Source organism: Tenrec ecaudatus, chromosome 4 (assembly GCF_050624435.1).
Source record: "Tenrec ecaudatus isolate mTenEca1 chromosome 4, mTenEca1.hap1, whole genome shotgun sequence".
Taxonomy (NCBI): Eukaryota; Metazoa; Chordata; class Mammalia; order Afrosoricida; family Tenrecidae; genus Tenrec; species Tenrec ecaudatus.
In genome coordinates, this window is record NC_134533.1 from 91,806,838 (window position 1) to 91,834,801 (window position 27,964).

The window sequence follows — 27,964 nt, forward strand, 5'->3', positions numbered from 1 at the left end:
TAGAAATAACTATCGCAATCACAGCCTGCCACTGTTCTTCTCTTCAGGGACTGTGGCACCAGGGACCACCCCTGTCTCTCTGCACTGCTGTCCCCTAGACTCCTGTCGTGACACATCCCTGGTGGCTCTCCAATAGGCATCAGGTTGGCTTATCTCAGCCTCCTGGTGGCCTCGTGGCAATGTTCTGGCTGCTCACCCGCAAGATCAGCAGTCCAAAAGCACAAGCCCCTCCGAGGAAGGAAGATGAAATCTTTCTAAGAAACCCACAAGGCGGTTCTACCCCGCCCAAGAGGGTCTCTATGAGTGGGCGCTACCTGATGGCAGTGGCTGCTGCGCCTCCCCCCCCGCCCCTGTCCCCCCCTCCCCCCCCGCCCCACATCATCATGGTTCCCTCCTCTAAGAGTGCGGAGACCGCTCAAAGGGAGTGTTTTTGGCCTTGCCCTCATCCTTCCATTGCATTCTCATTGCTACCTTCACACCCTCTTTGCACCAATGTGAGATGCCCCGCAGACATCCAAACTAACATGATTCAAACGGAATTCATTGCCTCTCCCACTCCTGCTCCTCCTTCGGAATCCTGCATCCTGGCAAAGAAATCCTTTTGCTTCTTTCCTTTTGTTTTCTTTAACCTTGATCTCCCCATTCCGTGGTGATCAAGGCGAGTTCTGCTTCCTTTACCCTTGAATTGTTTCTGGAACCCACCTCCTCCTTATCCTGAGGACTGAGGAGGCCATTCATGGAGGACCTCACTGCTTCCTGCCTGGGCCACGGCGGTCACCTCTTAGGGTCTTCTCGCCCCACTGTAAATTGTCATCCTCACTGCCACCAGAGAGCTCTCTCGGAAACTTACACTAAAGTGTGTTGACCCTGGTGTAAGGTGATCCTGGCACTAGCGGCCACGTAGCCTTAGACTTATCACTCTAAACCTGGCACATCATCTGTGTAGTGTCTGCGTGGCACAAGCAGTTAAGCACTTAAGTACTAAAAAGGGCACCTGTAAGTAAGGCCTGGCAATCTGTTTCCTTAAGTCACACCCACAGAGCAGTTCTGCTCTGCACACATGAGGTCCCCACGAATCAGGAACAACTCAGTGGCAGCTAAAAACGACAACGCTAATGACTCACAGTGAGTCCGAGCAGGCTCAATGGCGAAGAATTGGTGAGCACTGTGGGAGAGGATGCCTACAGAGCGTTTAGCTAGGTGCCTGCCCATTGTGAGCCCTGGGGAAACAGCAGAAACCCGCCCCGTGCTCCTCTGTCTTCCCCTGTGCATCTCTGGAATCACCCAGTCTGATGCCAGTGTATCTTGGCAGCCTCCTCTCCTGAAGCATTCCTGTTACACACCTTGAACTGCTTTTCCCCTAGTTCACTCCCTCATCACTAGACACTCCTTCACCTTTGCTCATGTGCACTCGAAGTCTGTCTCCTGGCTTCAAGGTCAAACATCACAGCACTCTGAAGCCCTGTCTGAGCTTGCTTCCTGCCTGTGTTAGGTCGGTGGACCAGAGAAACACATCTAGTACCACTCATACATGTATGAGAAAGCGCTTTATGTCAAGAAGCAATCATATATCAAGAAAACAGCCCAGCCCAGTCCAACTCAAGTCCATAAGTCCTTCTTCAGAGTCACGCAGCCACATGCAATGATGCAGAAGGCAGGAAGATTACAGACTGGTGGGTGCAAAGTCATGTGGATCCAATGGAGGTGAAAGCATCAGGTCTCTGGCAGCAGCCAGGGGCTGCCAGCAGGAAGGTGAAGGTAAAGAGAGAAGGGGAGTTCCCAGGACCTTCCTTATGAGAAGGCCACGCCCACAAGGAGGCACCATCAGGTGACTACCAGCCCTACAGTTTTACATAGCTGCAAGATGGCATGAAATGATGTGACCGCCACACTGTCACAACCACTGAAGACTTGGCTGTTCACCTCTGTAAGCACCCGTGCCACGCATCACATCTGTTTCAAGAACACTCATTCCCTGTACAGCAGGGGTGAAGGCTGGCTATCCTGGCCCATCGTGCTTAGCAAAGCATTTGTGCATATAATGTGCTCCACAAATGTCTGCTTATTAGGCCCAAAGCTTATTAAACATATAGACTAGTTTCCTGCATAATTGGAATGTTCTTTTCTGAACAGATGAACTTTGGGTCATATTGCATTCTGGGAAGGGAATCGTGAGAAAAGTCCAGTAACTTTATGGTATTGAGTTGTGGTTCACTGCATGCATACTCTAATGAAGAGAAATCCTAAGTCGTGCCAATTTCTTGAGCGGCCTTCTCTCTGTTCCCAGAAAAAGAGCATTAAGTTTCTCTGTGACCCAGTTTTCAAGTGGAAGACAGCCCATCATGACCTTTATATCTCTTTATCATGTCATGAAAAATATTTTCGAGTGCCAGGAAGATTGGGCCAAAGGGGGTGGTACAATGCCCTTAGGGCTGTGGTGACAGTGGTGTGTGGGCTAGAGTTCTTGGCTGGGCTCCAGCTAAACAGAGGATGCGCCCTCTTCCTTGAGCTGCTTCTGGGCCTTAAAACCCTCTCCTGTTCTGTGTCCATCTTTTCTTGAAGGTCCCCGTTTGAAAGCTTCCCAAGTTCATGAAGCCTTCCTTGACAGCTGTTGTTGTTGTTAGTTGCCATTGAGTCCGTTCTGACTTGTCCCTGACTACCTAGGCATAGATTGCTTCACTGGACCAGCCAGCCCGGGGTCCAGTCCTGAATGATTGAATAGGCAGAGGTCCCCGTGCCTTAGGGGATGAATCCTAGCCATGTTGTTGTTGTGAGGGGCTGTTAAGTCACAGCGACATATGATGGAACGAAACTCTGCCGGGGCCTGCGCCTCCTCACAGCTGTTGCTATGGGTGAGTCTATTGTTGCTGTCTGCGCCCGTCGGCGAAGGCCTTCCTCCGCTTCACCAATCACGATGTCCTTCTGCAGGGGCCGTCTCTCCTGAGAACATGTCCAAAGGACATGAGACACATTTTCACCATTCTTGCCTCTTAGGAACATTCTGACGGGCTGTACTTTTGTCAAGCAGCTTTGTTTGTTCTTTTTTTCAGTCCATGGTATTTTCAATATTCTTCGCCAGCACCTTAATTCAAATGTATCAATTCTTCATCAGTCTTCCTCCCCACTCCCCCAATTTTATTTATTTATTCATTCATTCAGTCATTTATCTATTTATTTATTCATTCATTCATTTATTTAATTAATTTTAAGCAGCAAAAGGAGTTTATTTGCTAGCTTGAGCTAGGGCTTCCTCCCTCTGCTGCCCAGCTCAGCGGGGACCCAGCGCCCAAAGGGAATCAGCCCCAACTCTTTATTCCCCGGGCTTTTATAGGGCCTGGGACAAGGGTCCTTATTTTATTTATTTTAAAAGCAATTTTATCGGGACAGAATCCACTTATCATACAATTCAATAGTTCAATCTTATCCAGAAGAGTTGAACAACCATTACCACCATCAATTTCAGAACATTTTCTTTTTTAAACTCCTTGTTATTATTGTCCCTGGTGTTGTATATTCAGTGTTAATTTCCACTTATGCCTGTGTGTATGTGTGGCAGTCACATAATCTGTCAACGTGCGGAGGGGTGGAGTCTAGCCTGTCAATCAGATTGCAGCTTGATACCTCGTTTGGTGGTGTTACGGAAATAAATAGCTCAATGGAGGCCAAACTCACATAGACTCTCTGCTTTGTCTCCCTGTGAGACATTCCTGTTGACAAGCCACATGGAGCTATGCTGATGGAGCCAGCGCCCTGGAACTGGAGGAATCATGTGGAGACCCACCCAGTGCTGAGATGCTTCTACCACCACTAGATTCACAAGACTTTCTTCTCACTGGCCCACAAAAAGGGATCAATCAGGCTGTGACCTGATTGACAGGCTAGACCCCACCTCTTTATTCTTTTTATCAAGTTGACATGGAATTGTGTAACTACTTCAGACCACCCCTTGTCAACTTGATACCTTTACACAACTCTGTAGCCATACATAATTTTTCAACAAAACAGTAATAAAATCATATCTGTATTTAACAGGATAAAACTAAATGCATGAAATTCAAAATGTGCCAGCCTCATTTAAGCATAATATGCTATAAGTGAACTAAACAACAATATCCTATGCTTAACAAGTGCAGTTATATCAGCTACTTCAGCCTTTTTACACCCAATTTTGGGTATCCAGTTTCTATACTGCCCACTTACATCAACCCAGTGTTGTGAGGAGGCAAGCATATTCTTTGATGTGAAGAATCTTCATTCCAGTTGGAACCTTGTGAGTTGGCATTCATTAGCAAAGTCAAATCAGGACAGTCCGTAAAGTCAGCAGCAATATGCACCAGTTCACAGACTCAGAAATCTTCTCTTATTTGGTTGAATTCTGGAGAACTCAATGTCGGCTGCCTCACTTAGCTTCACCAGGATGCCCATTGGGCACCTCACCTTGAGACCGTGGGCCCCATCACAAATTCTCAACAACCCTAGCCCCCTTGGGCTAGATCATGAACTTCAAACCAGCCAACCTGCTCTCCTCTTCTCTAGTCCCTGTGAACCCGGTCTGTAGGTGTTAGTGGCTGGTTTCAACCCATCTCTCTATTGCTGATTTTCCCCCACTTCCACTCAACAAGTGGATCCAGGTAGTCACCTAGCCCGCATTTCAGGCTCCCTGCAGGATCCCTTTGAAGTTCAGCATAAAGTGGAGCATTCCTTCTTGGCTCCAAATTTTTCCAGCTTCAGGCACAAGCCACTAGTTCAAAATCCAAAGGGCCAAAGGGCTCCTTTTTTCTTCTTCTTCATTCTTCAGTCTGTCAACAGTCCCCTAGGGAAGTCTCTTGAATGCAGGTGTCCTGAGCACTCCAAAGCACTGGGTGTGGCTTATCTTTTCAGAGTCTCCTTTGCAGGAGTGCCCTAACCCATTTAAAGATTCAAATTGATGGCTGAAACAGTGAACTTACAAACTATTTATACTTCCCAATAATCATTTCTACCAATCATTATATCAAAAACAATAGACAGTAGAAAACTGTATAAACCTAGTGGAGCCAGATCCTAGACTCAATGTTAACACAAGTCGAGCTACCTTATCTATCTGATCTTAATCCTTATTTAAGTTGTTCCATTGGCATGCATTGTACTACCATTAGCTTCATTGCATCGATGGGGAGCGTTGAGTCTAGGTGAATTTAAGTAACTTCTCCCGGGTCACAGTCCAGGGAACCAAATTCACATTCACTAGGCTTCATGGCTGCTTTCCTGTATCATTCAATTATCGTGGAAGTCCAATGTTTTGAGAAATTCAAGGTGGATTCGGTATAACCTTGTCTCCAATTGTGCTCAGATATTATCACAGTGACAGCAGACACTTAGAGCCAGGCAAGCAGGTGGCACTCTGCCCCGGCAACCAATGGAGAAAATGCTGGCCAGCCCTCATGGGATCAACATCATATGTATGGCGCCAGCTGGAGGCTATCCTGAATCTGAAGAGTGAATCAGAAGAGAGCAGGGAACTATTTTATTATTTCTAAAAAGGTAGATGGTGTTGCATTATAAAAGATGCTCATTGTAATGACGAAACTGAGCCTAGGAAATAACAGACAAGTCTTGGGAAGGAAGTAAAAGTTACCATGGGTTTATCTTTCATCATTGAAGAGATTGGTTTATGTCATACCGTCGCTTACTGGTAATAAGCCAGGATGCTCCATGTGCAATGTTTCCATATTAACGTATCCTCATTCATCTTGGACTTTGCAGCAATATGATATTGCTTTATCTGACCTAAATCAGCCTGTGCTCGTTAGTCTGCTGAAAAGCACGAGGAATCACAATACTGAAGCTCGGATGGTCCACCTGATACCAGAACTCTGCTTTCTAACAGGTACTGGTTATGTTCTGTAACTCTGATGATCAGACTCTTGATCACACAATATGCTTCGCAGTGGATGGAGCCTGTTGAAGTTAGCGAAGTGCCAGAGAATGACATTACCGCTGGGAAGATCGGATCTTTAAGTAGCTGATCTGACTCAAGAACAAGGGGGAGGATAGAATGCCCTTTGGAAACCGATTGGCGTATTAAAGTTATCTGTCTTCTTCTTCTCCTGCACTCGGGCCCCCAGATATTTCCCTAAAACCAAGCTGCTCCGTGCCACTTGTTGAGCTTCACCAGTCTGGGAAGCGATGTGTGACTGCTTGTCTCCAGCTCAGTAATTATCCCCCTTCAGGAGTGTCACATCGATCCTCATTCTCTTTGTGCGTGAACTCTCAGAGGGTAGCTGTCACCATGCAGTAGCATCTAATCATTGTCTGGAGAACTTTTCAGCAGTGTTTCATAGATCCACGAGAGGGGGAGGTGGCTTAAGAAGGGAGGGCTTTCTGCATTTCAGAGCTTCATATGGGTTGACTTGATCATGATATGTATTTATTTTTCCACTCCAAATTCACTGCCACCATGTCGATTCTGACTCATAGCGACCCCAGAGGACAGAGTGGAACTGGCTTTGTGGGTTTCTGAGATTGAAACTCTTTATAGGAGTAGAAAAGCCACCGCCCCCCCCCCCGGAATGTCTGGGAGTTTCAATCTGCTGGTTTTACACCTGGAAACCTTAATAAGGATGTAATCCTTGAGGGGAAGGTGCTTTCTTAGTGGTAAGTCTAATATTCTGTGTTGACACAGTTCTGCATCTTGGGAAGTGTGTCACTGAAGGGTGGAATGAGATATCGAGTCAATTTTGAAGACTGTTGAAAACAAAAGGAAACTACTAGATTCATACATTTTAAATACTGAGCGTATGTTGAAATAAGAGTATTTTGGATACACGAGGGGAAAATGAGCATATTTTAAATAATTTTACCCATTTTCTTCTTGTTTTGAGCTTTTTCAGCATGGCTACAGGGAAATTTAAAGTGGCATTTCTTTACAAGGAGCTGCTTTTTTTTGGTTGGCACCGGGCTCCCCAGATGGCGTGGGTCAGACTGAGCCTGAGCAAACACCTTGCATGGTGCCTGAGATGGGCAGGGCGTGGAGTCGACCGTCCATTTTCATAGCGTTGCCTTTGTTTTTGTTTCACAGGGTTGACTAGGCAGGCAGTCTCTGATTTCCAGCTGATGAAGGCTGTGTCTGAGGTGACGCGTCTCAGCCCTTTGAGCAGGCAGCAGCGGCTGGCCCGGCTTGCCGACGATATTCAAAGGTACTGTGGTGGGAGAAAGATGAGTCTTTCTATTCCTGCAGAGTTCCCGTCTGGGAACCCCCTAGGTGCAGTTCTGCCTTGTGCTACAGGGTCCCTGTGAGTCGGAATGGACTGAATGGCAGTAAGTTTGGTGTGTTTTCCCTCTTTCTGGGGTTGGCATGTACATCAGCGAGGGCCCGGGTGAAAGAACGATGTGTTCTACGAGGCGACTTCAAAAAGCTCATGGAAGCATGGCCTTAAAAGATAATGGGGGATTGTTGAAGTCCCTTCATAGATAGCAAGCCCTGGTGAAAGCACTAGGTACTAACTAACCTACAGGTGGTCTGTTCTAACACGACTGCCACTTGGTGGGAGAAAGCTGCGGCCCCCCGCTCATGTAAAGATTCCGTCCTGGGAGATTTCTTTAGGCGGTTCTGCTCCCTGAGGAGTACAACTTAAGGGTGAACATACTCAGTTGCTAAAAGAAAGGTTTGAGGTTTGAGTCCACCCAAAGGTGCCTTGGAAGAAAGGCCTGGCCGTCCACTTCTGTCAACCCAGCCATCGGAAACCCTGGGGTGCAGTCACACGCTGCAGCTCCCGGGGTCCCCTGGGTCCTGCCGCTCCCGGGGTCCCCTGGTGGCAGTGTTGTGCAGGCACGCTCTCACTGTGTCCCGCATGGGACCCTCTCGGCTCGCTGACCCAGAGCGAGGGGTGTTTGAGCAGTGTTTCACTCGGGGCTAGTGGGTGGAGGGTAGGCGGTCAGGCGGCTTAGGGTACCCCTCTCGACACAGCTCTCCCGTCATCTGCGTACTATGGCATTGACGTTCTGGAGAATATTTTGAATGGAGAAAAAGATAGTAGAACAAAAGACTACAACAACAAACATCGCAGTTCCCTCGTGCCCAGAATCAGGAATGCTGTCTTAACTTAAGCTGGTGTCCTCAGCACCCTGGACGGTAGGAAAACCTCACTCTGCATATGGTACATTTCACAGGGGCCTTGTGCTCTTGCGCGTCAGCCTGTCTGGTTCTCAGACTGTGCCACTGGCCTCCCTGTGCTACCCAGCCCTTTGTCCAGCTGTGGTGGGAGACTGGAGCTCCCCGGGTCTGACAGAACTGCGGGGCCCAGTCCTGTGGCTGTTTGTCTCAAATGGCTATCAGGTACATGGAATATGGCTCGTGCCACACGTTGGCATGGTAATACTTTGGATCTTCATATGCAGAAGCTTTAAGATCCTCTTTATCTCAACACGTTCATTAACAGGGGAGACAAGCTCACTCGCTGATTGAGCACTTTGTACTCTATGCACCGTGACAACCCCTCGTATTTTGTCATTCAGCGAACCCTTTGAGGTAACTGCTTTTACTGTCCTTACATTTTTTTTCACCCACAGAGAACTAAGGCTTAAAAAGATTCGTTATTTTGCTCAGTGTCACACCCGTATTAAATGTTAAAGATAAGACATAAATCCAGTTCGCTTCGTTTCTGTGATCCATTTTTGTAACCATGTCGCGTGGCCACCTTTTCCCATTCTTGCAATGGTCTGATTGGGCGCCATCTTCCCATGATCCTTTTGAGCACCATATTGTCCTATTCACAAAAGATATGGCGCAAAAAACAATGGGGAACTGCTTTATGGGTGTGCTGAAGAACAGGAAAATAAGGGGAAGAAATAGAAGCCAGGAACTTGGGGGTGGGGGCAGGGAGAAAAAGAATAATCCCTACGTAATTTAGTAATGTACAATTTAGAGAGGAGCCCTGGTGGAGTAATGGTTACACGTTGAGCTGAGATCTGCAAGGTCAGCAGTTCAAAACCACAAACGGCTCTGTGGGAGAGAGATGCAGCTTTCTATCCCTGTAAGGAGTGACAGTGTGAGAAACCCACAGGGGGCAGGGCTACCCTGTCCGAGAGGTTGACTCTGAGTCAGACTTACCTCGGTGCAGTGGGCTTGTGTTCGTCTAATTGGATCTCTAATGATTCCAACTCTACAGTCAGCACATTAACGATTCACCGCTCACCTCTCTCAACAGAAACAGGGACGCACGCTTCGAGCTGGAGACCTGGGGGCTGCGCTTCGGACACCAGATGTCTCTCACGGGCCGCGTGGCGCCTTCAGAAAAAGTGCTCTTGCAAGACCAAGTCGTAAGTGCCCAGTGGAAGGCTGTGTGAGCTTAGGTGGTTTCCGCGGGCTGTCACGTTCACTCCAGCTCACAGAGATCCCGGCTGACTGAGTAGCACTGCCCCCATAGACATTTCCTAGGCTGACATCTTCTGCCATGTTCTGTAAGAGCCACGGGACACGAGAATGTTCTATCAGCTAGTGGAGGCCCCTACTTGAGCGTGTTTCTCCATACCAGCCTTGGTTTTTCAGTTTCAGCGTCTGTTAATCTTTCATATGCCAAGTGCTGCTCAGTTGGCATAAAACGATGACATTCACACAAAACTTACCCCAGACATAGCACTTGTAGAAATAGGCTTGCTAAAACCCAAGGCCTGGCCTCTTGCCAGCTCCAGGTGAAGAAATGGGCCCATTTTGTGGGAGAGGTAGGCGTTGCTCTGCTGCTTGTCGCTTGCGCTACCTGCCTCTGCAGCCAGCAAGGCTTTATGTCGTTAATGGGCGCGCTCTCCTTGCCTTTAGTTGGTGTAGCAGACGAAGCCGGTTCGAGTGAACACACCCGAATGACAAATGCTTCCTAGTGACAGAATAGGAATTTCCCCATCTTTTCTTTTTGATAGTTGAAGTAACAAAAACCCGGATTAGAGAACTGGCAGAAAACTACTTTCGGGAAAAACAAACAAACAAACAAACTTTTTAAGTGCTAAAAATAGACCCCTCTTAGGCTCTTGGTCAGAGGTTCACTAAAAGGAGCTCCATTAAGACGTGGGCCTTGACATTGTTAAAACTACCTGCTTCATTTTCTCTGTAAGTGAATTATATTTGTCAGTGTTTTGGCTGCCCTTTTTTGTGGGGTGCAGGTTGAAACAAGTCTCATATTGAAAAAGCTCAAACTTACTGCCTTCAAGCCAATTCTGACACAGAGCAACCTGCTGGGACAGAGGTGAAGGCCCCTGTAGATTTCTGAGGCTGTATACCTTAAGGGGGTAGCAAGGCTCAGCTTTCTCCCTCAGAGAGGTTGGTTGGTTTGAACTGCTGACCTTGTGGTTAGCAACCTAACTTGTAGCCCACTACACCATCGGGCTACTCTCAAAAGGCAGGGGCATTAACATGGGAGAACAGAATAGCAGAAATGTGGGTGAGGGGAGACAATGGACAGCGTAAGATACAAATATTAATAACAATATATAATTGATCAAGGATTCACAGGGTTGGGAGGAGGCAAAGAGGAGCTTATACCAAATATAAAATGTTTTGGAAATGATGATGGCAACATATGTACAAATATGCATGATCCAGTCGATGTATGGAATTTTATAAGAGTGGTAAGAGTCCCCAGTAAGATGCTTTTTTAAAAAATGGGAGAGTATGTCCCTAGAGGCAGTGGTGACCACGTCATTCACTTCTTGGCCACCTCTGCTTTTCTGGATCCTAGGATTGTGCAAACTGCAGAGTCATGGACCTCAGGGTATCCTCGAGACATTGTCCTGAATCTCCCGCTGTCCCAGAAATGAGAGAGCTGTGACTCTCCTCCTACTGGCTATAATGGAAAGGAAAGGTCCTGAGCCTCAGACGGTCCTCTGTATGGAGGGCTACCCCCACCCCACCTGTGTTCTCAGGCTCAGGCCCCCTCCCAGCCAGACCACCCCAAGGGCAGGCATCAAGAGGGTAGGCGGCAAGGGCAGGGCAGAGCACTGGGTGGAAGTGGCTGCGCTGTCAGACCAGCATTCGGAGCCCGTGACTGTCCCTGACCTCTCTCAGCCACAGGCCCCGAGCCAGGGAAACAAAAGGACTGGGATGCTTTTTAAATACAAATCCACCCGGGCATTTGTCTGAGATGGGGCTCAGGAGTCTGCATTTCTCACAAACTTCTGCGCATGCTCATGGGTCCGTGGGCTCCTGGGGTCCACAGACAGCAGTTTGAGTAGCGATAGATGGAGACTGCAGTGTGATACCCTTAATTCTAACAGTGGCTCTTCCTGGCGTGCCCCAAAAAGACATTTTTCTTTGTTTCTAACCCATGAGCAGCAGCTGATGCCATGTGCAAAAGCTCCCAGCCCTTTCTTCAGTGCAGGGAACTTGCTTTTGTGTTTTCTTCTGCACCAAAGACCATCCAAGAATGAGAAAGGAACCCGAGTCTTGGCTTCATCTCTCCTCCTCGACATAGCCACTCTGACCTAACATCTAAGGCTGCTTTAAAAACTGTGTGGAAAAATGACATAAAATTAGATCATGGAATTACCCCCAACTCTCTTTGGAGTCCCTCCGTATGTTCTTAACTGTCTTGTAGGGTTATTACTGATACCTGGAGTATCAAAAATATGCATTTTCTACTTGAGGTACCTGGATGTCCTGGTGGCATGTGGGTGACATGTTGGACTGCCAACTTTAAAGTCAGCGTTTCACCACCACCAGCCACTCTGTGGCTGTGGGAGAAAGTGAGGCTTCCTACTCCTGTAGAGTTAGTATCAGAAACCCACAGCGGCATATCCACCCTATCCTGTATGGTCACTGCGAGTCAGCATTCACTCAGTGGCAGTAAGTTTGGGTTTTTGGCGTGGCTTATGTCCTAGAGGATCAACTAAACGGCAGTGAGATGCCTACATTAAAGAGATGCAAAGAGCTATTCTTAAGAGACCAGATTGTGCAGTATGCTTGTCTGAGCCACACATGGTGGAAGTCCTCGGTTCTTAGTGCTGGACGGGAACCTCAGAGATCCTCCAGCTAGACACCATTCATCGCACACATTAGAGGTCCATGATGTAAAGGGGCTTCCCCGAGGCAATGCACCCAGCAAGAATATGCATTTTGTCCAGATGTGCAGCGCCTGTGTCTGAGTGACCTGGGATGAGCTACTTCACATTTGGCCTCACCCCTCATACGTACAGTGAGGACTGAATTGCTCTGAAAGTCACGAGACCCTATGATGTTCAACAATGGCAGTTTGAAATCTACGAGTAGCAAACCGTACTCAATACCCGTACTTCTCTTATTGTGGCACCCTTAGGCCATCTGCATGTTTCTAGGACTTACTTCCTCTTTCAATAATGTAATCAATCATTTATGATCATTATACTTTTCAGTGTCAACCAGGGTCTGCTGCTGATTGGTCCAAGGATATTCGAACGTGCAAGGTTTTGAGCGCACCGTCTTTGACTCAGTGGCTGCTTATCTACAGTGGCAGAGAGGAAACTATCAACGAGAGCTTTCTGAGCTGCTTGAGAAGAGCTGGAAGCTCCATGGGGTTTAATGTGAACCAGCCCAAAATGTGAGCATGCGCTGAAAGTCGTCCCCCTTTTCGTCTTCAACATCTTAATTTGGTTTTGTGTCTCACCAGCAGCCAATCAATTCTGACTCATAAAACAAAACAAAAAGCCTCACCACAATCACTGTCAACTCCGAATGACCCAATAGAACAGAGTAAATTTAAGAACTTACCGCCATTGAGTCGATTCTGACTCAGAAAAGAGCCCAGGACCCTCGGGGGCATAGGGGACTGTGCATTGAGTTGCTGGTCACGAGGTCAGCAGTTAATCCTGCCAGGTGCTCCTCAGGACAAAGATGAGGCTCTGTTCCCATAAAGATTTGTAAAGATTTGGAAACCCAAGAGGGCAATTTTACTCTGTCCTGTGGGGTCGCAATGAATCAGAATCGACTTGATGGCAGTGAGGAGTAGTCATAAGATGTGCTAGAGACCAGGGCAATTTCTGGGCATGATGAAAAGAAGTAAGTTGCTTTCACTCTAGTAAGGGGTCCAGACATAAGCACAGTCAAACTTCAATCTTGTTTTGCTTTAGAGTAGCTACAAAGTTGTCCAGTCTTCCCTTTGTTGAATTCAACACGATGCGAAAGGAGAGACCACATCATCACCTTCTTCTTCTTCCTTTCAGGAGAGCCACCCATGCCGATTATTAGGGCAGAAAGTTATTCTTTATCGTCTGGTTACGAATTCATTACACTGGGCGCACACGCATTTTGAAAACCACCGATATTCCGCAAGTCTCGGTTTACACATGTAGTTTAGAATTCTCCTCTTATCAAATCTGTTAACGAATCTCCTGGTTGGAGTTACACCTGCTCTCGTTTCCCTTCATGCGTCAGCTGATAAAGCAGACACGTGAAAGAAGGCAGTCAGCAGGGCCTCTCCGTCGCCTCGGGTCCACGAGGGAGCCAGGGCCTGGGTGTTGTTCTTGACCCCTTTCACTTGAAAACCCACATTCTAATCCATGTTTCCTTTTTCATGAAGTATCTGTTTGCCCATTAAGTTTACATATGTAGTGCCTCTTAGCTTAAAAACAAACAAACAAAAAAGAAAGCCTGGCGGTGTGAGGAACCCACACGCAAGGGACTGGATCGGAAAAGCCAGAATCACTCAGGTGTTCATTTATTTATACAAATGTTCTCTTCGTAAATTAAGTGGGGGTTTACATTTCATCAACTTTGCAGTCAACACCTAATCAAATGCCCCAATAGTTTACCCTTCATCCAACCCTTAGTTCCTCTCCTCTCTTTCATTTCACCCGTCACCAGGCTCGCCCTGCTGCGGGCCGGGCACACGTGCCTGTAAGGAGCGTATGTGTACATCTTCAGGGAGGCGGTGCACACGTTTCTCCCACTCAGCGGCTGGTGGGCAATCCGCTGACCCTCTGGTTTGCTGCCGAGCTCCATCTCCAGGGCTCCTTCATCAGGAGACGAGGCTCGTGTGTCTATTCTTGTGCGCAGGGTGATAGACTAGACAATAAAGTTTTGCTGCCTAGATGGATGAAGGAGTGGAGCCCCACCCTCCAGAGAAGCTGACAAAATAAGTGTATGTTGTCTGAATCATACTGCTTAGCCTGTTGCGTTAGACTGAGTGCTCTCGGTACCATGATGACGGTTGCATTTTATTTAAAATCCCCATGCTGGTTCCATATTCATGAAGTCGTAACCCTGGCTGAACCCAGACTTGGTTCCAGGCACTTGATATCATGAGACTTTGAATTTCACAAGTTCACTTTCAGCCCCCGTTTTAAAATATAATATTACGAATAGAGCTCTGTACAATTGAGAAAAATTGCATTTTCTACCAATTTCTATTTCTTATGCTAGTGAATATATGATTTAAAAGTAATTTTCAGCATATCTTCTAGTAGGAAAATAATTTTGGATCCCAAAGTTTAAGTTTTTTCTCTAATGACTTATTCCTAAAATGACTCATCTGGTGGGAAAATCCATCTGTGTTATTTCTAATGCCACATGATTATGTTCTACAAGGAATGGGATGGCTACAGCTCCTAAATTAATCTTTCTTTATGTAGCATAAAAGTACCAGCAAACCCCGCTGCGTTTCTAAGAGCCATCCAGCAACACGTGCATCCGGATGTTCAGCTGGTAAGTGTGGGGGGATTTTTTGTTTGTTTTTATATATAATTTTTCGTTCATCTAAGTTTTGAAAAGAGTCTCTCACAAGATATCTTTGTAAAATACTGTGCATTTTCCCAAAGAATGAAAGAGTTCATCATAGCATTTTCATCAATCATAATTTTAATGGCCTTTCCTATTTCTGATGTTAATTTTAAACTACTATTTCCCCTATGTTAGCCTCGTGGCTGTCTGCATACTTTCCAACTTATTGGGGGTCTTCTTTTAACTTAAGACTTAGGGGATCATGGCCCCTACTATTGCAGGCAATTTGTAGAGGGTTGAGGTTGCCCAGAGTCACCGAGAGCAGCAAAGATCTACTTCCTCTGAATTCTTGCTTTCCTTGTTGTGATTCATCGTTCTTGGTGCTATTTCCCCTACACTGTACCTCCCGGTGGGAAACCCCTAACTGCTCACTTCCCAAAGTGCTGTGTGTGGGTGTGTGAGAGACACAGAGAGAGATAGCAGAGAGATTGACAGACTGACTTGGCTGAGCGTTTAAGATCTGAGCCCTAATGATTTCATTCCACCAATCATTTCAAGTTGAATCGTGCCTCCCAGTTCTGAAGTTTCTCTCCGCCCTCTCTCTTCCACCCCCGTTTCTTGGCATTGTTCTGCACCTCTCCAAGACCTCAGCCTCCCATTCCATCGCAGGCCTTTTCCTCTCCGTTCCATCACTGATCCCACTTGCCTTTTGTCCCCCTCCCACCCTAGAGTCATCTGAGAACAAGTTACAGATGTACTCATTAACCTTGACTATTTTACTGTCCATTACTTACAAACCAGGTTGTTCTCAGACATAACCACAGAGCAGGATCAAAATCACCCAACAGTGAAACTGGCCCCTGTACAGACCCCACTGGGGTGCTTCCACCTGTCCCCACAACTTCCAGTAGAGTAAGGTAATTGAAGCTTGTGGTTTGTTGCCCTGTTTTCTTTTCTTTTTTTCCCCCCGGTTTCTTTTTCAGTCTGGAATGGCTCCTCAGGTTTTCTTTGACCTTGAAGACTTTGCAGTGTTGATTCGTACCGACTAGTTATTCTGTTCAAAGTTCCTCCATTCAGATTCGCCGTGCTTCTAATGGCGAAGTTCAGATTGTGGACACTTGGCAGGGGTAGCATAGTTAGCATGCTGTGCCCTGAGGACATCCTGCCAGGTGGAGCCCAGTGCCCACCTCCTTACTGGTGCGCCCCCTGAATACAGGGGCATTGGCCACGTTTCTCCGTTATGACATTTACTCTTGCCCTCTTTGTCATGAATAAGTATATTTGAAGGAGAGGTGCTTGGGAACAGTGTAAGTATCTTGTTCCTCGTCAAACTTTTACCCACCTGCTTTAGCATCCATGGTTCTTGCCTAAACTAACGAGTTTTCTAACTGGCATTTTTTTCTACATTTATTAGGTGAGAAGGATTTAAGAAAAGCACAGTTTGGCAATCACAGTAATCCCTAGTCTTAGTAATAATTGCTCAACACTGAAAAGCGCCTCCTCTTCTCATTTGGTTGTCATTTATTTCTATCCATATGAACTTGTGAGTCCTTACTCTAATCGGTGGGTCACAGTCCATTTCTAGGATGACTATTGTCTCTGATTTCCCCAGTGGAAGCCTCCTTGCTGCTGGTTTCTGGGCTTTGGGACATATCCCCATTTCTCTGGGATCACTTTTCTTACTTCCTTGCACAATAAACTTAAAAAAATCATTTTATTAGGGGCTCATACACCTCTTATCACAATATATACACACATCAATTGTGTAAAGCACATATGTACATTCATTGCCCTCATCATTCTCAAAATATTTGCTCTCCACTTAAGCCCCTGGCATCAGGTTCTCATTTTTTCCCCTCCCTCCCCGCTCTCCCCTCCCTCATGAGCCCTTGATAATTTATAAATTATTATTATTTTGTCTTATCTTTCCCTGTCTGATGTCTCCCTTCACCCACTTTTCTGTTATCCGAGTGCCCCGTCTCTAGCACAATAAACTTTTGTAAGTTTGTCTTGTGGTTTTGCTGCGTAGCTCTGGAATCTGTTATCTTCCCATGATCTGATTCCTTTTTACAGGAAATGGTATGTGAAACAAGATCTGCGCCCTGGGTGTATTTATTTGCTACTGGAAGATTGCTGCCCCCAGGTGTTCTAAGTGGGCAGAACGAGGAACTACTGCTATGTGGGGGTCTATTTACACACACACACACACACACACGGGAGCTTTAAGAAGTTCATTGAAAAAAATCCATTATCATTCAATTCCACATTTCCATTAGCTTAAAAAATCATTTTATAGGGGGCTCGTACAACTCTTATCACAATCCTTACATAAATCCATTGTGTCAAGCACATTTGTACATTTTTTGCCCTCATCATTCTCAAAACATTTAATTTCTACTCGAACCCTTGGTATCAGCTCATTTTTCCCCTCCCTCCCTGCACCTCCCTCCCTCATGAACCCTTGATAATTTATAAATTATTATTTTGTCATATCTTGCACTGTCCGACATCTCTCTTCATCCACTTTTCTGTTGTACACCCCCCAGGGAGGAGGTTATATGTAGATCCTTGTAATCGGTTCCCCCTTTCTACCCCACCTTCCCTCCACCATCCTGGTATCGCTATTCTTACCACTGGTCCTGAAGGGATCATCTGTCCTGGATTCCCTGTGTTTCCAGTTCCTGTGTGTACCAGTGTACATCCTCTGGTCTAGCCAGTTTTGTAAGGTAGAATTGGGATCATGATAGTGGAGGGGGGAGGAAGCATTCAGAAACTAGAGGAAAATTGTATGTTTCATTGTTGCTACCTGGCACCCTGACTGGCTTGTCTCCTCCCCGTGACCCTTCTATAAGGGGATGTCCAGTTGCCTACAAATGGGCTTTGGGTCTACACTCCACACTGCCCCTCATTCTCAATGATATGATTTTTTTGTTCTGTGATGCCTAATACCCGATCCTTTCAACATCTCGTGATCACACAGGCTAGTATGCTTCCCTGTGGGCTTTGTTGCTTCTGAGCTAGAATGCTGCTTGTTTACCTTTAAGTCTTTAAGACCACAGACACTATATCTTTTGATAGCCAGGCACCATCAGCTTTCTTCATCACATTTGCTTATGCACCTGCTTTGTCTTCAGTGATCATGTCAGGGAAGATGAGCATCACGGAATGCCAGGCTATTAGAACAAAGTGTTCTTGCATTGAGAGAGTACTTGAGTGGTGGCCCAATGTCCATCTATGACCATAATACTAAACTTATAAATATGTGCACATAGATCTATTTCCCCATCATCATGTATAAGTGTATTTATAATCTACATGCCTGTATTTAGATCTATATAAATGTCCTTTACCTTCTAGTTCTTTCTTCTATTTCCTCTTGTCCCACTATCATGTTCAACCTTCATTATGGTTTCAGTAACTCCTCTCGGTTACATTGCCCTTGATCAAGCCCTACCAGGCCTCTTACACCCTCCTCTCCACCGACTTTGGATTACTTGTTGTTCCCTTCTATTAACTTTTTGACTCCTTTGCCTGGGCACAACTACGACTACAGGGTGCTTAGTGGGCTAGGCATTGGGCGGCTAATTGCAAAGTCAGCGATTCGAAACCCCAAGCTGAGAGATAGATGAGGCTTTCTACTCCCATAAGGAGTCACAGCCTCAGAAACCCACCTGGGCAGCCCTCCCCATCCCCACATGTCCCCTGTGAGTGGGCATCGACTTGATGGCAGTGAGAAGAGAGTGTGAGGTAGGTATTTGTAGATACTGAAAATGTGCTCGGATTTTCATTCCCAAATCGCATGTTCCCCCCTTTTCAGATGTGCGCCTCCCTTCTGAGGCAGACAGAGACTCCGGCCCCCGTGGCCTCCTTATCTTTGCTTGGTTGCTCCCACCCCTAGTGGATAACCATCCTCTCTTGGCTGGGTCACTGCTTTGTCTGCCACCCACCGCAGGCTCCAAAACCACAGGGGGGAAAAGAAGAAAGACCCCACATGAGAACTTGGGGGACACAAAACATGTTTTCCTTCCCTACTGTTCTTGGGAACTTAGAAGCAAAACCTGTTTGGAGAACGCATGTATTCGTCATCATCATGATAAGTAAATGGATTTCCTCTCTGGCTGTGGTGTGTGTGTGTGTGTTGTTGTTTTTTAGGTGATGTGCATTCTGTCGTCTAATCAGACGAGCTACTATGATGTCATTAAGAAGTACTTGACCTCGGAGTGCCCGGTGCCGAGCCAGTGTGTGCTCACACGGACGCTGAATAAGCAGGGGATAATGCTGAGTCTGGCCACCAAGATTGCCATGCAAGTCACCTGCAAACTGGGAGGCGAGCTGTGGGCCGTGGAGATACCTGTGAGGCTTCTCCCACCCTTTCCTGCTTCATCAATCAATCCTTTAAAATAGGAAAAAGAAATGTCAAAGTAGGAGATTTTCATGTGACCCCAGCATTATTTGTTTTGCTCCTTTGTGGTGTGTCTGCTGGATTGTGCAAACCACTGTGGGGACAGGGGATCCAGAAGAAGGGGAAGGACAGCCTTGTTGGGTAGACACTCGGAAGGACGTGATCTGGGCCCTTCCAGCCACTGCTTTAAAGTCTGAGCCCGTGGCCTCCACCTGTGCCCACTGTCAGCCTGCTAGTGCTCGTTGTCAGTGCAGCCCTGCAACCTGGGTGGGGCCTCCCAGAGACTGGGGTGCTGGCATAGCTTATGGTCTGAACGGCCAAACTGAGGGGGGAGCTGAGTAAATCCTCATCTACCTCCTGGAGTGTAGCCACGGTGGCTTGAAAGGAGTGGGAAATGAGGTGACCCCGGGGAGTGAGTGTGCACCCCATGGGCCTGGCAAGAATTCCTCAGCCATCAGTGGAAGTCCTTGTCAGATTCCTTCAGTCCAAAGGCAAGGATACATGGGCTAGCCATTGTCCCAACTTCTCTTTAGCCCTGTGTCCCTCGTCCAGCCCCACAAAGGATGATGATTATTTGGGCCCAGTAAGTCTCTTAAGTAATTAATGCTTCCCTCAGTCTTTAAGTGTTTCTGGTTTTGGATGAAATAATTTGCCTGATCTAGACTGCGATCTCCTATGATACATCCAAAATCCCAACCTCACTGCCCCTTGGCTGATTCCAACTCAGAGTGGCCCTGCAGGACAGGGTAGAACTGCCCCTGTGGGTTTCCCAGACTGAAACGCTTCCTTTCTTTCTCTTGGGGAGCAGCTGGTGGATTTGAACTATCAATCTTGTGGTTTAGTGCAACATGTAACCCACTACATGATCAAGGTTCCCTGATACCTAGCTTCACTTAAATAATTTATTATCTAGGGACAGTTTTTGGAAAACTGAACATGAAATCATTGTTTGAAGAAATGCTACCTTATCCCATTAAATTATGAACCATTAAATGTTACAGTTAAAATCCCTGATGGTGGTCGGCATTGATGTCTGTAAGGATGCTCAGAACAAAGGGACAGCGGTGGTTGGATTCGTGGCCAGCGTTAACCCCAGAATTACCAGGTAGGATGAAAATCGTCCTGACTCGTTCTTCAATTATTGAGACTGTTAATTGTGCCTTTACTAGTCATTTCAAATACCACACTTCAGGTCATAAATGACTATAAAAGCATTTTTATAATACTGGGATATATGTAACCTCATTGAAAACTTTTCTTACACAGTCATTAGAACAAGCTATTGATCCTATACCTATCGTGTTTTTGATACTGTTGTTTGGTGGCGTTGAGTCAGCTCGTCACAGTGACCCCAATGCACAAAAGAACGAACCACTGCCTCCCACCACCCTCACCATTGCTCGTATATGCTTGAGCCCACTGCTGTAGCCACTGTGTCCGTCCATTGCATCAGGGTCTTCCTCAATGCAATATAATGGGTGTGTGGAAATTCTTACACATTTATCTATCTATCTATCTATCTATCTATCTATCTACCTATTTGTTTGTTTTCGGAGGGGCTGCACTGCAGGGCATACTTTGTATCCATTGTTTCAAGCAGTTGAGTTTTGCAATTAAATTGCCTGGATGTGTATTGTTATATGCCACTTAATTTATCCTGTAACGGGGCAGGTATTTTCCTTACTGTGCCTCTGCGTAGGGTCCCCGATGGTGCTGTCAGGGATCTGCTCAGCATAAGGTCAGCAGTTCAAACCCAGCAAGGGAGAAAGAGGAGACTGTCAGGTCCTGTAATACATCAATTCAGTTCTGACCCATAGCGACCGATGCACAACAAAACAAAGTACTACGTGGTTCTGCGCCATCCTCACAATGGTTCCTGTGCCTGAGCCCATTGCTGCAGCCACGGTGTCGGTCCATCTCATTGAGGGCCTTCCTCTCTCTCACCACCTTTCGACCGTACACACCATGGTCTGGGAAACCCACAGCCGGTGTTCTGTCCTAGAGGTCGCTGTGAGCTGCAATTAGCTTGATGACATTGCATTTACGGTGGTTTGAGGTTGTAGAAGTTGTTTGCAAAATGTTTTCTTCCCACACTTAAGCTGTTTCCATAAACTGCTGTGGCCAATCAAGTATCTACCTGGGATTGTGGGACTGAAACTTTATATCTATCCCTAAAATGAAAGCCAACCATAGAAAGAATGGCTCCAGTGATGAGTCACCGACTGTCAGGTAGAGACCCACTCCCGTGGTATCCAGACTCTGCCAGTCCAGTTTCTGCCGGAAGCACGAGTGTAGTGGAAGCACCGACTTGACTCTGAAAGCCTGTAGAGGCAAGCATCCACTGGCTGATGGGTTTCAGCATGCCGCTGATCACATCAGCGTGTTTCTAATGCTGCAGCAGCCCGGGCAGGCTTATTAGGCAGGCCGGTAGGTCGAGAGTTAGATCTGCATCTCTGCCTCTAGCTTCGGAGGAAGGGTTCCTCAGCCGCTGAGCAATCTGGAATGAAAGACCAGCCTGCGGGCACTTTCTTTCAGCCTGTTAGCTTCCCTCACATGACAAGCCTAGATTACCCAACTCACCTGAGCTCTCTCTTAGGTGTACGCCAGTCCCGCAATCAAACGAGCGAAGGACTCGCAATTTGTGAGCGTTCCTAACCCTGCCGCTATTGTTGTAAATATTTAGAGGGTTGTAATAATGCTTAGAATCCAATCAGTACAATTACTATTCAACTTTATGCACCAACCACACAAGCTAGTGATGAAGAAATTGAAGAATTGTGCCAACCAATGACTTCAGTCAGAAATTGATAAAAAAAATGCAATCAAGATCCATTAACAGTTACTGGAGACTGGAATGCTAAAGTTGGAACAAACAGGAAGGAACAGTAGTTGGCAAATATGGACTTGGTGATAGAAATGAAGCTGGAGCGAATTTTGCAAAACCAACGACTTGTTCAAATGCTCTCTCTCTCTCTCTTTTTTTTTTTTACCAACAACAGAAAAGACACTTAAACAAATGGATGATACAAATGGATTTCCGTGTCTGTGGAAAGACACAAGGGAGAAGCTCAATGTCAGCAGTTAAAACCAGACCAGGGACCGACTGTGGAACAGGCCATCAGCTACTTCTATGTAAGTTCAAGATAAAGCTGAAGAAAATGGAAACAAGTCCTCAGGAGTCAAAATACGGCCTTGAATCTATCCCACCTGAATTTAGAGAACAGATTTAATGCATTGAACACTAAGGACAGAAGACCTGATGAGCTGTGGGAGAATATCAATACCATCATTCATAAGGAAAGCAAAAGGTCGTTAAAAAGACAGGAAAGAAAGAAAACATCAGAGTGGATGTCAGAAGAGACTCTGAAACTTGCTGTCAATCGGAGTAGAAATGATGGCGTGAAGGGGGTGAATAGGACATTTCAAAGGGCAGCTCGAGAAGGCAAAGCCGAATACTATACCAAAATGCACCGGATCTAGAAATAGAAAACCAAAAGGGAAGAGCATGCTCGGCATATCTGAAACGGAAAGAACACAAGGAAAAATTCAAGCCTCGAATTACAATTTTGAAAGATTCTGTAGGCACAGTATTGAATGATGCAGGACGCATCAAAAGAAGAGGGAGAGAACACAGAGTCAGTGAGCAGAAAGAGCCTGTCGACATCCCCCCATTTTAGGTGGTAGCATTTGAATAAGAGCCAATGGTACTAAAGGACGAAGGTCAAACTGTACCGAGTGCATTAGCCAAAAACCAGACTCCAGGAATCGACAGAATGCCCATTGAAAGGGTTAATAAGCTGAAGCAGCACCAGAAGCACTCACTCGTCGATGCCAGGCACGTGGGAAGAGAGCTACCTGGCAGGAAGAGATCTGAATTGGTGCCCCTTCCCCAAAAGGTGACCTAAGAGAATTCTCAAAAACTATAAAATGGTATCATTGATATCACACACAAATAAAATTTTGCCAACAACGGTTGCAGTAGTGCATTGACAGGGAGCGGCCAGAAGCTCAGGCCAGATGCAGCAGAGGACGTGGAAAGAGGGATATCACTGCTTGAACAAGGGCTATATCGGACAGATCCTGGCTCAAAACAGAGACTACCAGGAAGATGTTTACATGTGTCTCACTGACTGTACAAAAGCATTCAACTGTGTGGAACACAATCAGCTGTGAGTGGCCTTGAGAAGAATGGGAACTGCGGGACACTGCGCTGTGCTCATTTGGAACATGTACACGGAGCAAGAGGCAGTTGTGTGGATAGAACAAGGAAATCCTGCGTGGATTACAATCAAGAAAGGTCGGCTTCAGGGGCGTAGCCTGTCACCATACATGTTCTGCATGTATGCTAAAGAGCAAATCACCAGAGAATAAAATTATATGAAGAAGAGTAGGGCATCAGGAGTGAAGGATGGCTTATCAGGAACCCGTGGTATGCAGATGACACAGTCTTGTTTGCTGGAAGTGAGGAGGACTTGAAGCACTTGCTGACGAAGATCAAGGATCACAGCCTCCAGTATGGATGACCACTCATTGTAAGGAAGACCTCACAACTGGACCAACATCATGATAAATGGAGAAAAGATTGAAGTTGTCAAGGATTTTGTCTGGCTTGGATCCACAATCAGTGCTCATGGAAGCAGCAGTCAAGAGATCAAAAGATGTATCTTTTTTTTCCTTCAAAAGATGAATTTATTTTACTAGGTAAATCTGATGCACAAATTCGCTTTAGACTGCAGTGGTTCTCAACCTGGGGGTTGCGACCCCTTTGGGGGTCCAACGACCCTTGCACAGAGGTCACCTGATTCATAACAGTAGCAAAATTACAGTTATGAAGTAACAAAGAAAATAATTTTATGGTTGGGGGGGGGGTCACCACAACATGAGGAACTGTATTAAAGGGTCGCAGCATTAGGAAGGTTGAGAACCACTGCTTTAGAGTATTGAAAAGCAAGGATGATACTTTGAAGACTAAAGTGCTCTTAACCCAAGCCATGCTACTCTCCATTGCATTTATGCATGTGAAAACTGGACATTGAATAAGGAAGACCAAGGAAGAATCGGTGCATTTGAATTGCGATGCTGGAGAAAAATATTGAAAATACCATGGACTGCTAAAAGGACAAGCTTATCTGTCTTGGAAGAAGTAAGGCCAGACATAGTGCTCCTTAGAGGCAAGGATGGCAAGACTGTCTCACATACTTTGGACATGTTGTCAGAAGAGCTCAATCTCCGGAAAAGGGCATCATGATTGATAAAGTGGAGGGGGAGTGAAGAAGAGGAAGGCCGTTGACGAGATGGAGTGACACAGTGGCTACATCAATGGGCTCTGGCACAGGACAACTGTGAGGATGGAGCAGACCATGCCATGTCCATCGGGTCACTCGGCGTGGAAGCCGACTTGGTGGCACCTGACAGCAACATGATATTGCTGACCACTAAATCACGGGCTGCGTTTTCCAAATGCTTTAAGTGTCTTTGCTTTATTTTGTTGTTGAGAATATACACAGCACAATAGACATCCAATCAACTCAGTAATTTCCACATGTACATTCCAGCGACATTGATGCCGGAAAGGTTATGTAGCCATTCTCCCCTTAAACACTTTTCATTATGTGATGACTTTTAGAAAGACAGCTTGTTTCTGAACTCAAAAATACATGAATTATGCTACATTTCCAGCTAATAGGCTCAGGAATGGAGATGGAGATTGGTGCTTTAATATTTTGAGACTGGAAGATCAATGGCTACACTAGTATCTTTTTTGATATCACTCTAGTGGTCTTCATGAGTCCTTTCTCCATGCTACAGGTGCCCTGGTGGCACAGCGGGTTACCCACGGAGCTGCTTACCACCGGCACTCTGAGTCCACTAGCTGCTTCGAAGGAAGCGCTAAGGCTTTCTATTTACACATGTTATTTCTATCTTGTCAATCTCCCTGTTATTTGATGAGGAATCTGAGGCTTAACTTCACATAGCAACGTCACATAAGATGGAAACTCATCGCTGTGGAATTGATTCCGACCCTCCAGGACAGAGTGGCACTGCCATCTGAGGTTCCAACACTGTCACCCCCACAGCAGTGGAGTGCCACGCCTTTCTCCTCTCACAGCTATTGGTGCGATGGGTTCGGACTAGACCTTTTTTGGGTCAGCAGTGAGGGTGTCTCCAAGAGATCCTTGCCAAGTCCTGTAGCTGATGACTAGACCAGCCAGCATTTGACTGCAGATATCTAAGGCCAACCGTATGCTTTAGCTGTGCTTTTTAATACATTTTCCTTTTTTAGGAGGATGGGGGGGTCTTTAAATTACAATTTTGTTCATATAGCATGTACAAAATCATGAATGTTCATTATGTACACAACGTCTATTTCTTCATTTAATGAGAGCCCACGTACCTGGTGTGGAAGTTTACTTTTGCCTTCTGCTTACTTTAGATGGTATTCCCGCTGTATCCTTCAGAGAACCACGACTGATGTTGCAGACTGCTTAAAAGTTTTCATGACCGGTACTGAAAATATAGCCAGTCCACAGGCTCCCAGGCCTCCGAAGTTCCACCCGTTTTCAGCAGACCCGACTGGTGGGAACAGGCTCCCCAAGCCTGACAGTGTCAGCCGCCAGCCAGTTGGAGAGTCTCAAAGCTTCGTGCCCACTCAGACCAGTAGTCGGGCTGTGTAGAATTTACATTTGTCTGTGTCTGATGTGAGGAGTGTGGTGGTTATGAGTTGGGCTGCTAACTGCAAGGCCAGCAGTTCAAAACCACCAGCTCCTCTTTGGGAGAAAGACAAGGCTTTCTACTCCCTTAAAGAGAGGGTCTGGGATCCCCACTCCGTAACCCCCACCAAGGACAGTTCTACTCTGTCCTATAGGGTTGCTATGAGTCAGAATGGACTCAATGGCAGTTTGTTTTGTTTTTTCTGGTATGTATATGATAATCTTCTAAGGAGCCCTGTTGGCATAACGGCTACGTGTTGGGCTGCTAACCACAAGATCAACGGTGCCAAATCACCAGCTGCCCCACAGGAGAGAGATGGGGCTTTCTCCTCCCATAAAAAGGTACAGGCTTGCAGAGTCACAGGGGCGGCTCTGCCTTGTCCTGAGTCAGCATCGCCTATGGCAGGGACTTTGGTTTGGCTTGCTAACTAAATGGTTAGCGCTATCTAACTAAAATGAATGTCTTGGACTGATAGTGCTTTTAAAACGATTGTGCAATACGACACTCTAAAAGAGTTATTGCACACTACTCTCGTTCTTTTATTTCAAAATGTGGTTCTGAGATTTGTTGGCTCTTTTTGCTTTTTGAGCAGTTGTTATTAAACATTTCTGTTGGGTAGGAGTGGCTGTCTGGTACCTGCTTCTTCAGCAATTTGAGCTTGAGTGGGTGGAAATGTTTTCAGCATTGGCATCATCGGTGAGGGTTGGCATCTTGGTGGGTGAGTCAGTAGGAAGAGATGTTTTCAGAGGAACAGCCGGGCTGTTTTCATATCTGTGCTCATTAGGGAAGATGACAGAACATTATCCAGGCTCTATCTGCTGAGCCGATGTAGAGACTTGAAGCAACTAAATTAGTACTAATTTGGTTTGAGACATTTTTATGTCTACTGCCTGAATTAAATTTTAATGCATTGTTTCAATATAAAATTTTACTAAGGACGTGCTAAATTTAAGAATACATCACGCTATGGAAACCTTGCTTCCCCAACTAGTGGAGATGAACAAATGCTCCCTAAAGTTACTCGATTTCATACGATCGAAGATAAGCCCAGATTAGATACCCATCTGCTTTACCATGGTCCTTACTCACCAACTCGTTTATATGCTGAAATAGATGGGGATTCATTTTGCGTCGGCATCAAATGAGTCATCCTCCTTTTACCGACACCAAATTCTGCAGGTGCGCTCAACAAGTGGTACAAGCACAACCATGAGGTGCCGGCACGGATCATTGTGTACCGCGACGGGGTCGGGGATGGACAGCTACAAACACTGATTGACTATGAAGTCCCCCAGCTGCTGAGCAGTGTGACCGAATCTAGCACCAATGCCAGGTATTACATCTTCCTCTTTCCAAAACCTTTTCCAGGATAGCACATTCAGCTGTACCTGATCAATGCAAGTACGCAAATATCTCTCCCTCTCTAAAAAGTACGGGCAAATAAGTTGTGCTTTTTCTGTCTCACGGGAGCACACCTAGTTAGATTTCCTCTGGATTGGAGAGAGTCAAGGTACAACCCGCAAACCAAACCGGTTGCCGGGAGTCCCTTCCAGTCCCTCGTGGGCCCCTCTGTGCTGACTTCCAGAGGCTTGTCGGTGGCTAATTTTCTGGCAGTAGACTTCCATGTCTTTCTTCTGAGGCACCTCTGACCTCTAGGTGATGCATCAAGGAGCCCATGTGGTTGGGATGTTGTGTGCTGTCAAGTTGGCTTCCACTCCTAGTGACCCTGTAGGATAGAGTCGACTGCCGCAGGGTTTCCTCGGCTGCCATCAGTCATGGAAAAGGCCACCTCTTTGTTCCTAGGGGCACCTGGCGCTTCAAGTGTGGAGCCAGTGTACCAGCAGGGATCCTTGCAGTCTGAACAGCGTGAAATAGCCAGCCTGGTGCCTCACCGATGGTGCCCAATCTGCGAGGCCAGGGTGGGTTCCCTCGAAAGAGGCGGTGGTCCTGATGGATAGCTGAAACAGACTCAGCCCGAGGCTCCCAGGACTGTATTATTCATACAGAATATTAGATCACGGGGGAAAAAACAAGCCGTCCAGCGAGCACACGGGACAAAGCCCCTGCATCGCAGTCGCAGGTGTGCAGTGACCACCCGGCTGCCATGAAGTCAGCTCAAGGCGACTTCCTGGGTGGGAGCAGAGCGGTGTCCCCTAGGGCTTGCAGGGATGGAATGATTTGGAGACAGTTTT

At 46.4% G+C, this 27,964-nt stretch overlaps 1 protein-coding gene across 1 annotated transcript in view; it reads left to right on the forward strand.

The window, feature by feature from the left end:
• PIWIL4 (piwi like RNA-mediated gene silencing 4) overlaps positions 1 to 27,964 on the forward strand; it is a 64,134-nt gene that overhangs the window by 27,289 nt on the left and 8,881 nt on the right. The window contains exons 9-17 of the mRNA XM_075548722.1: positions 5,746 to 5,869; positions 7,061 to 7,178; positions 9,189 to 9,300; positions 12,358 to 12,542; positions 14,572 to 14,644; positions 18,812 to 19,012; positions 20,063 to 20,166; positions 25,495 to 25,565; positions 26,952 to 27,105. Coding sequence (XP_075404837.1) covers positions 5,746 to 5,869; positions 7,061 to 7,178; positions 9,189 to 9,300; positions 12,358 to 12,542; positions 14,572 to 14,644; positions 18,812 to 19,012; positions 20,063 to 20,166; positions 25,495 to 25,565; positions 26,952 to 27,105 — 1,142 coding nt within the window. The remainder of the gene's footprint in view (positions 1 to 5,745; positions 5,870 to 7,060; positions 7,179 to 9,188; positions 9,301 to 12,357; positions 12,543 to 14,571; positions 14,645 to 18,811; positions 19,013 to 20,062; positions 20,167 to 25,494; positions 25,566 to 26,951; positions 27,106 to 27,964) is intronic.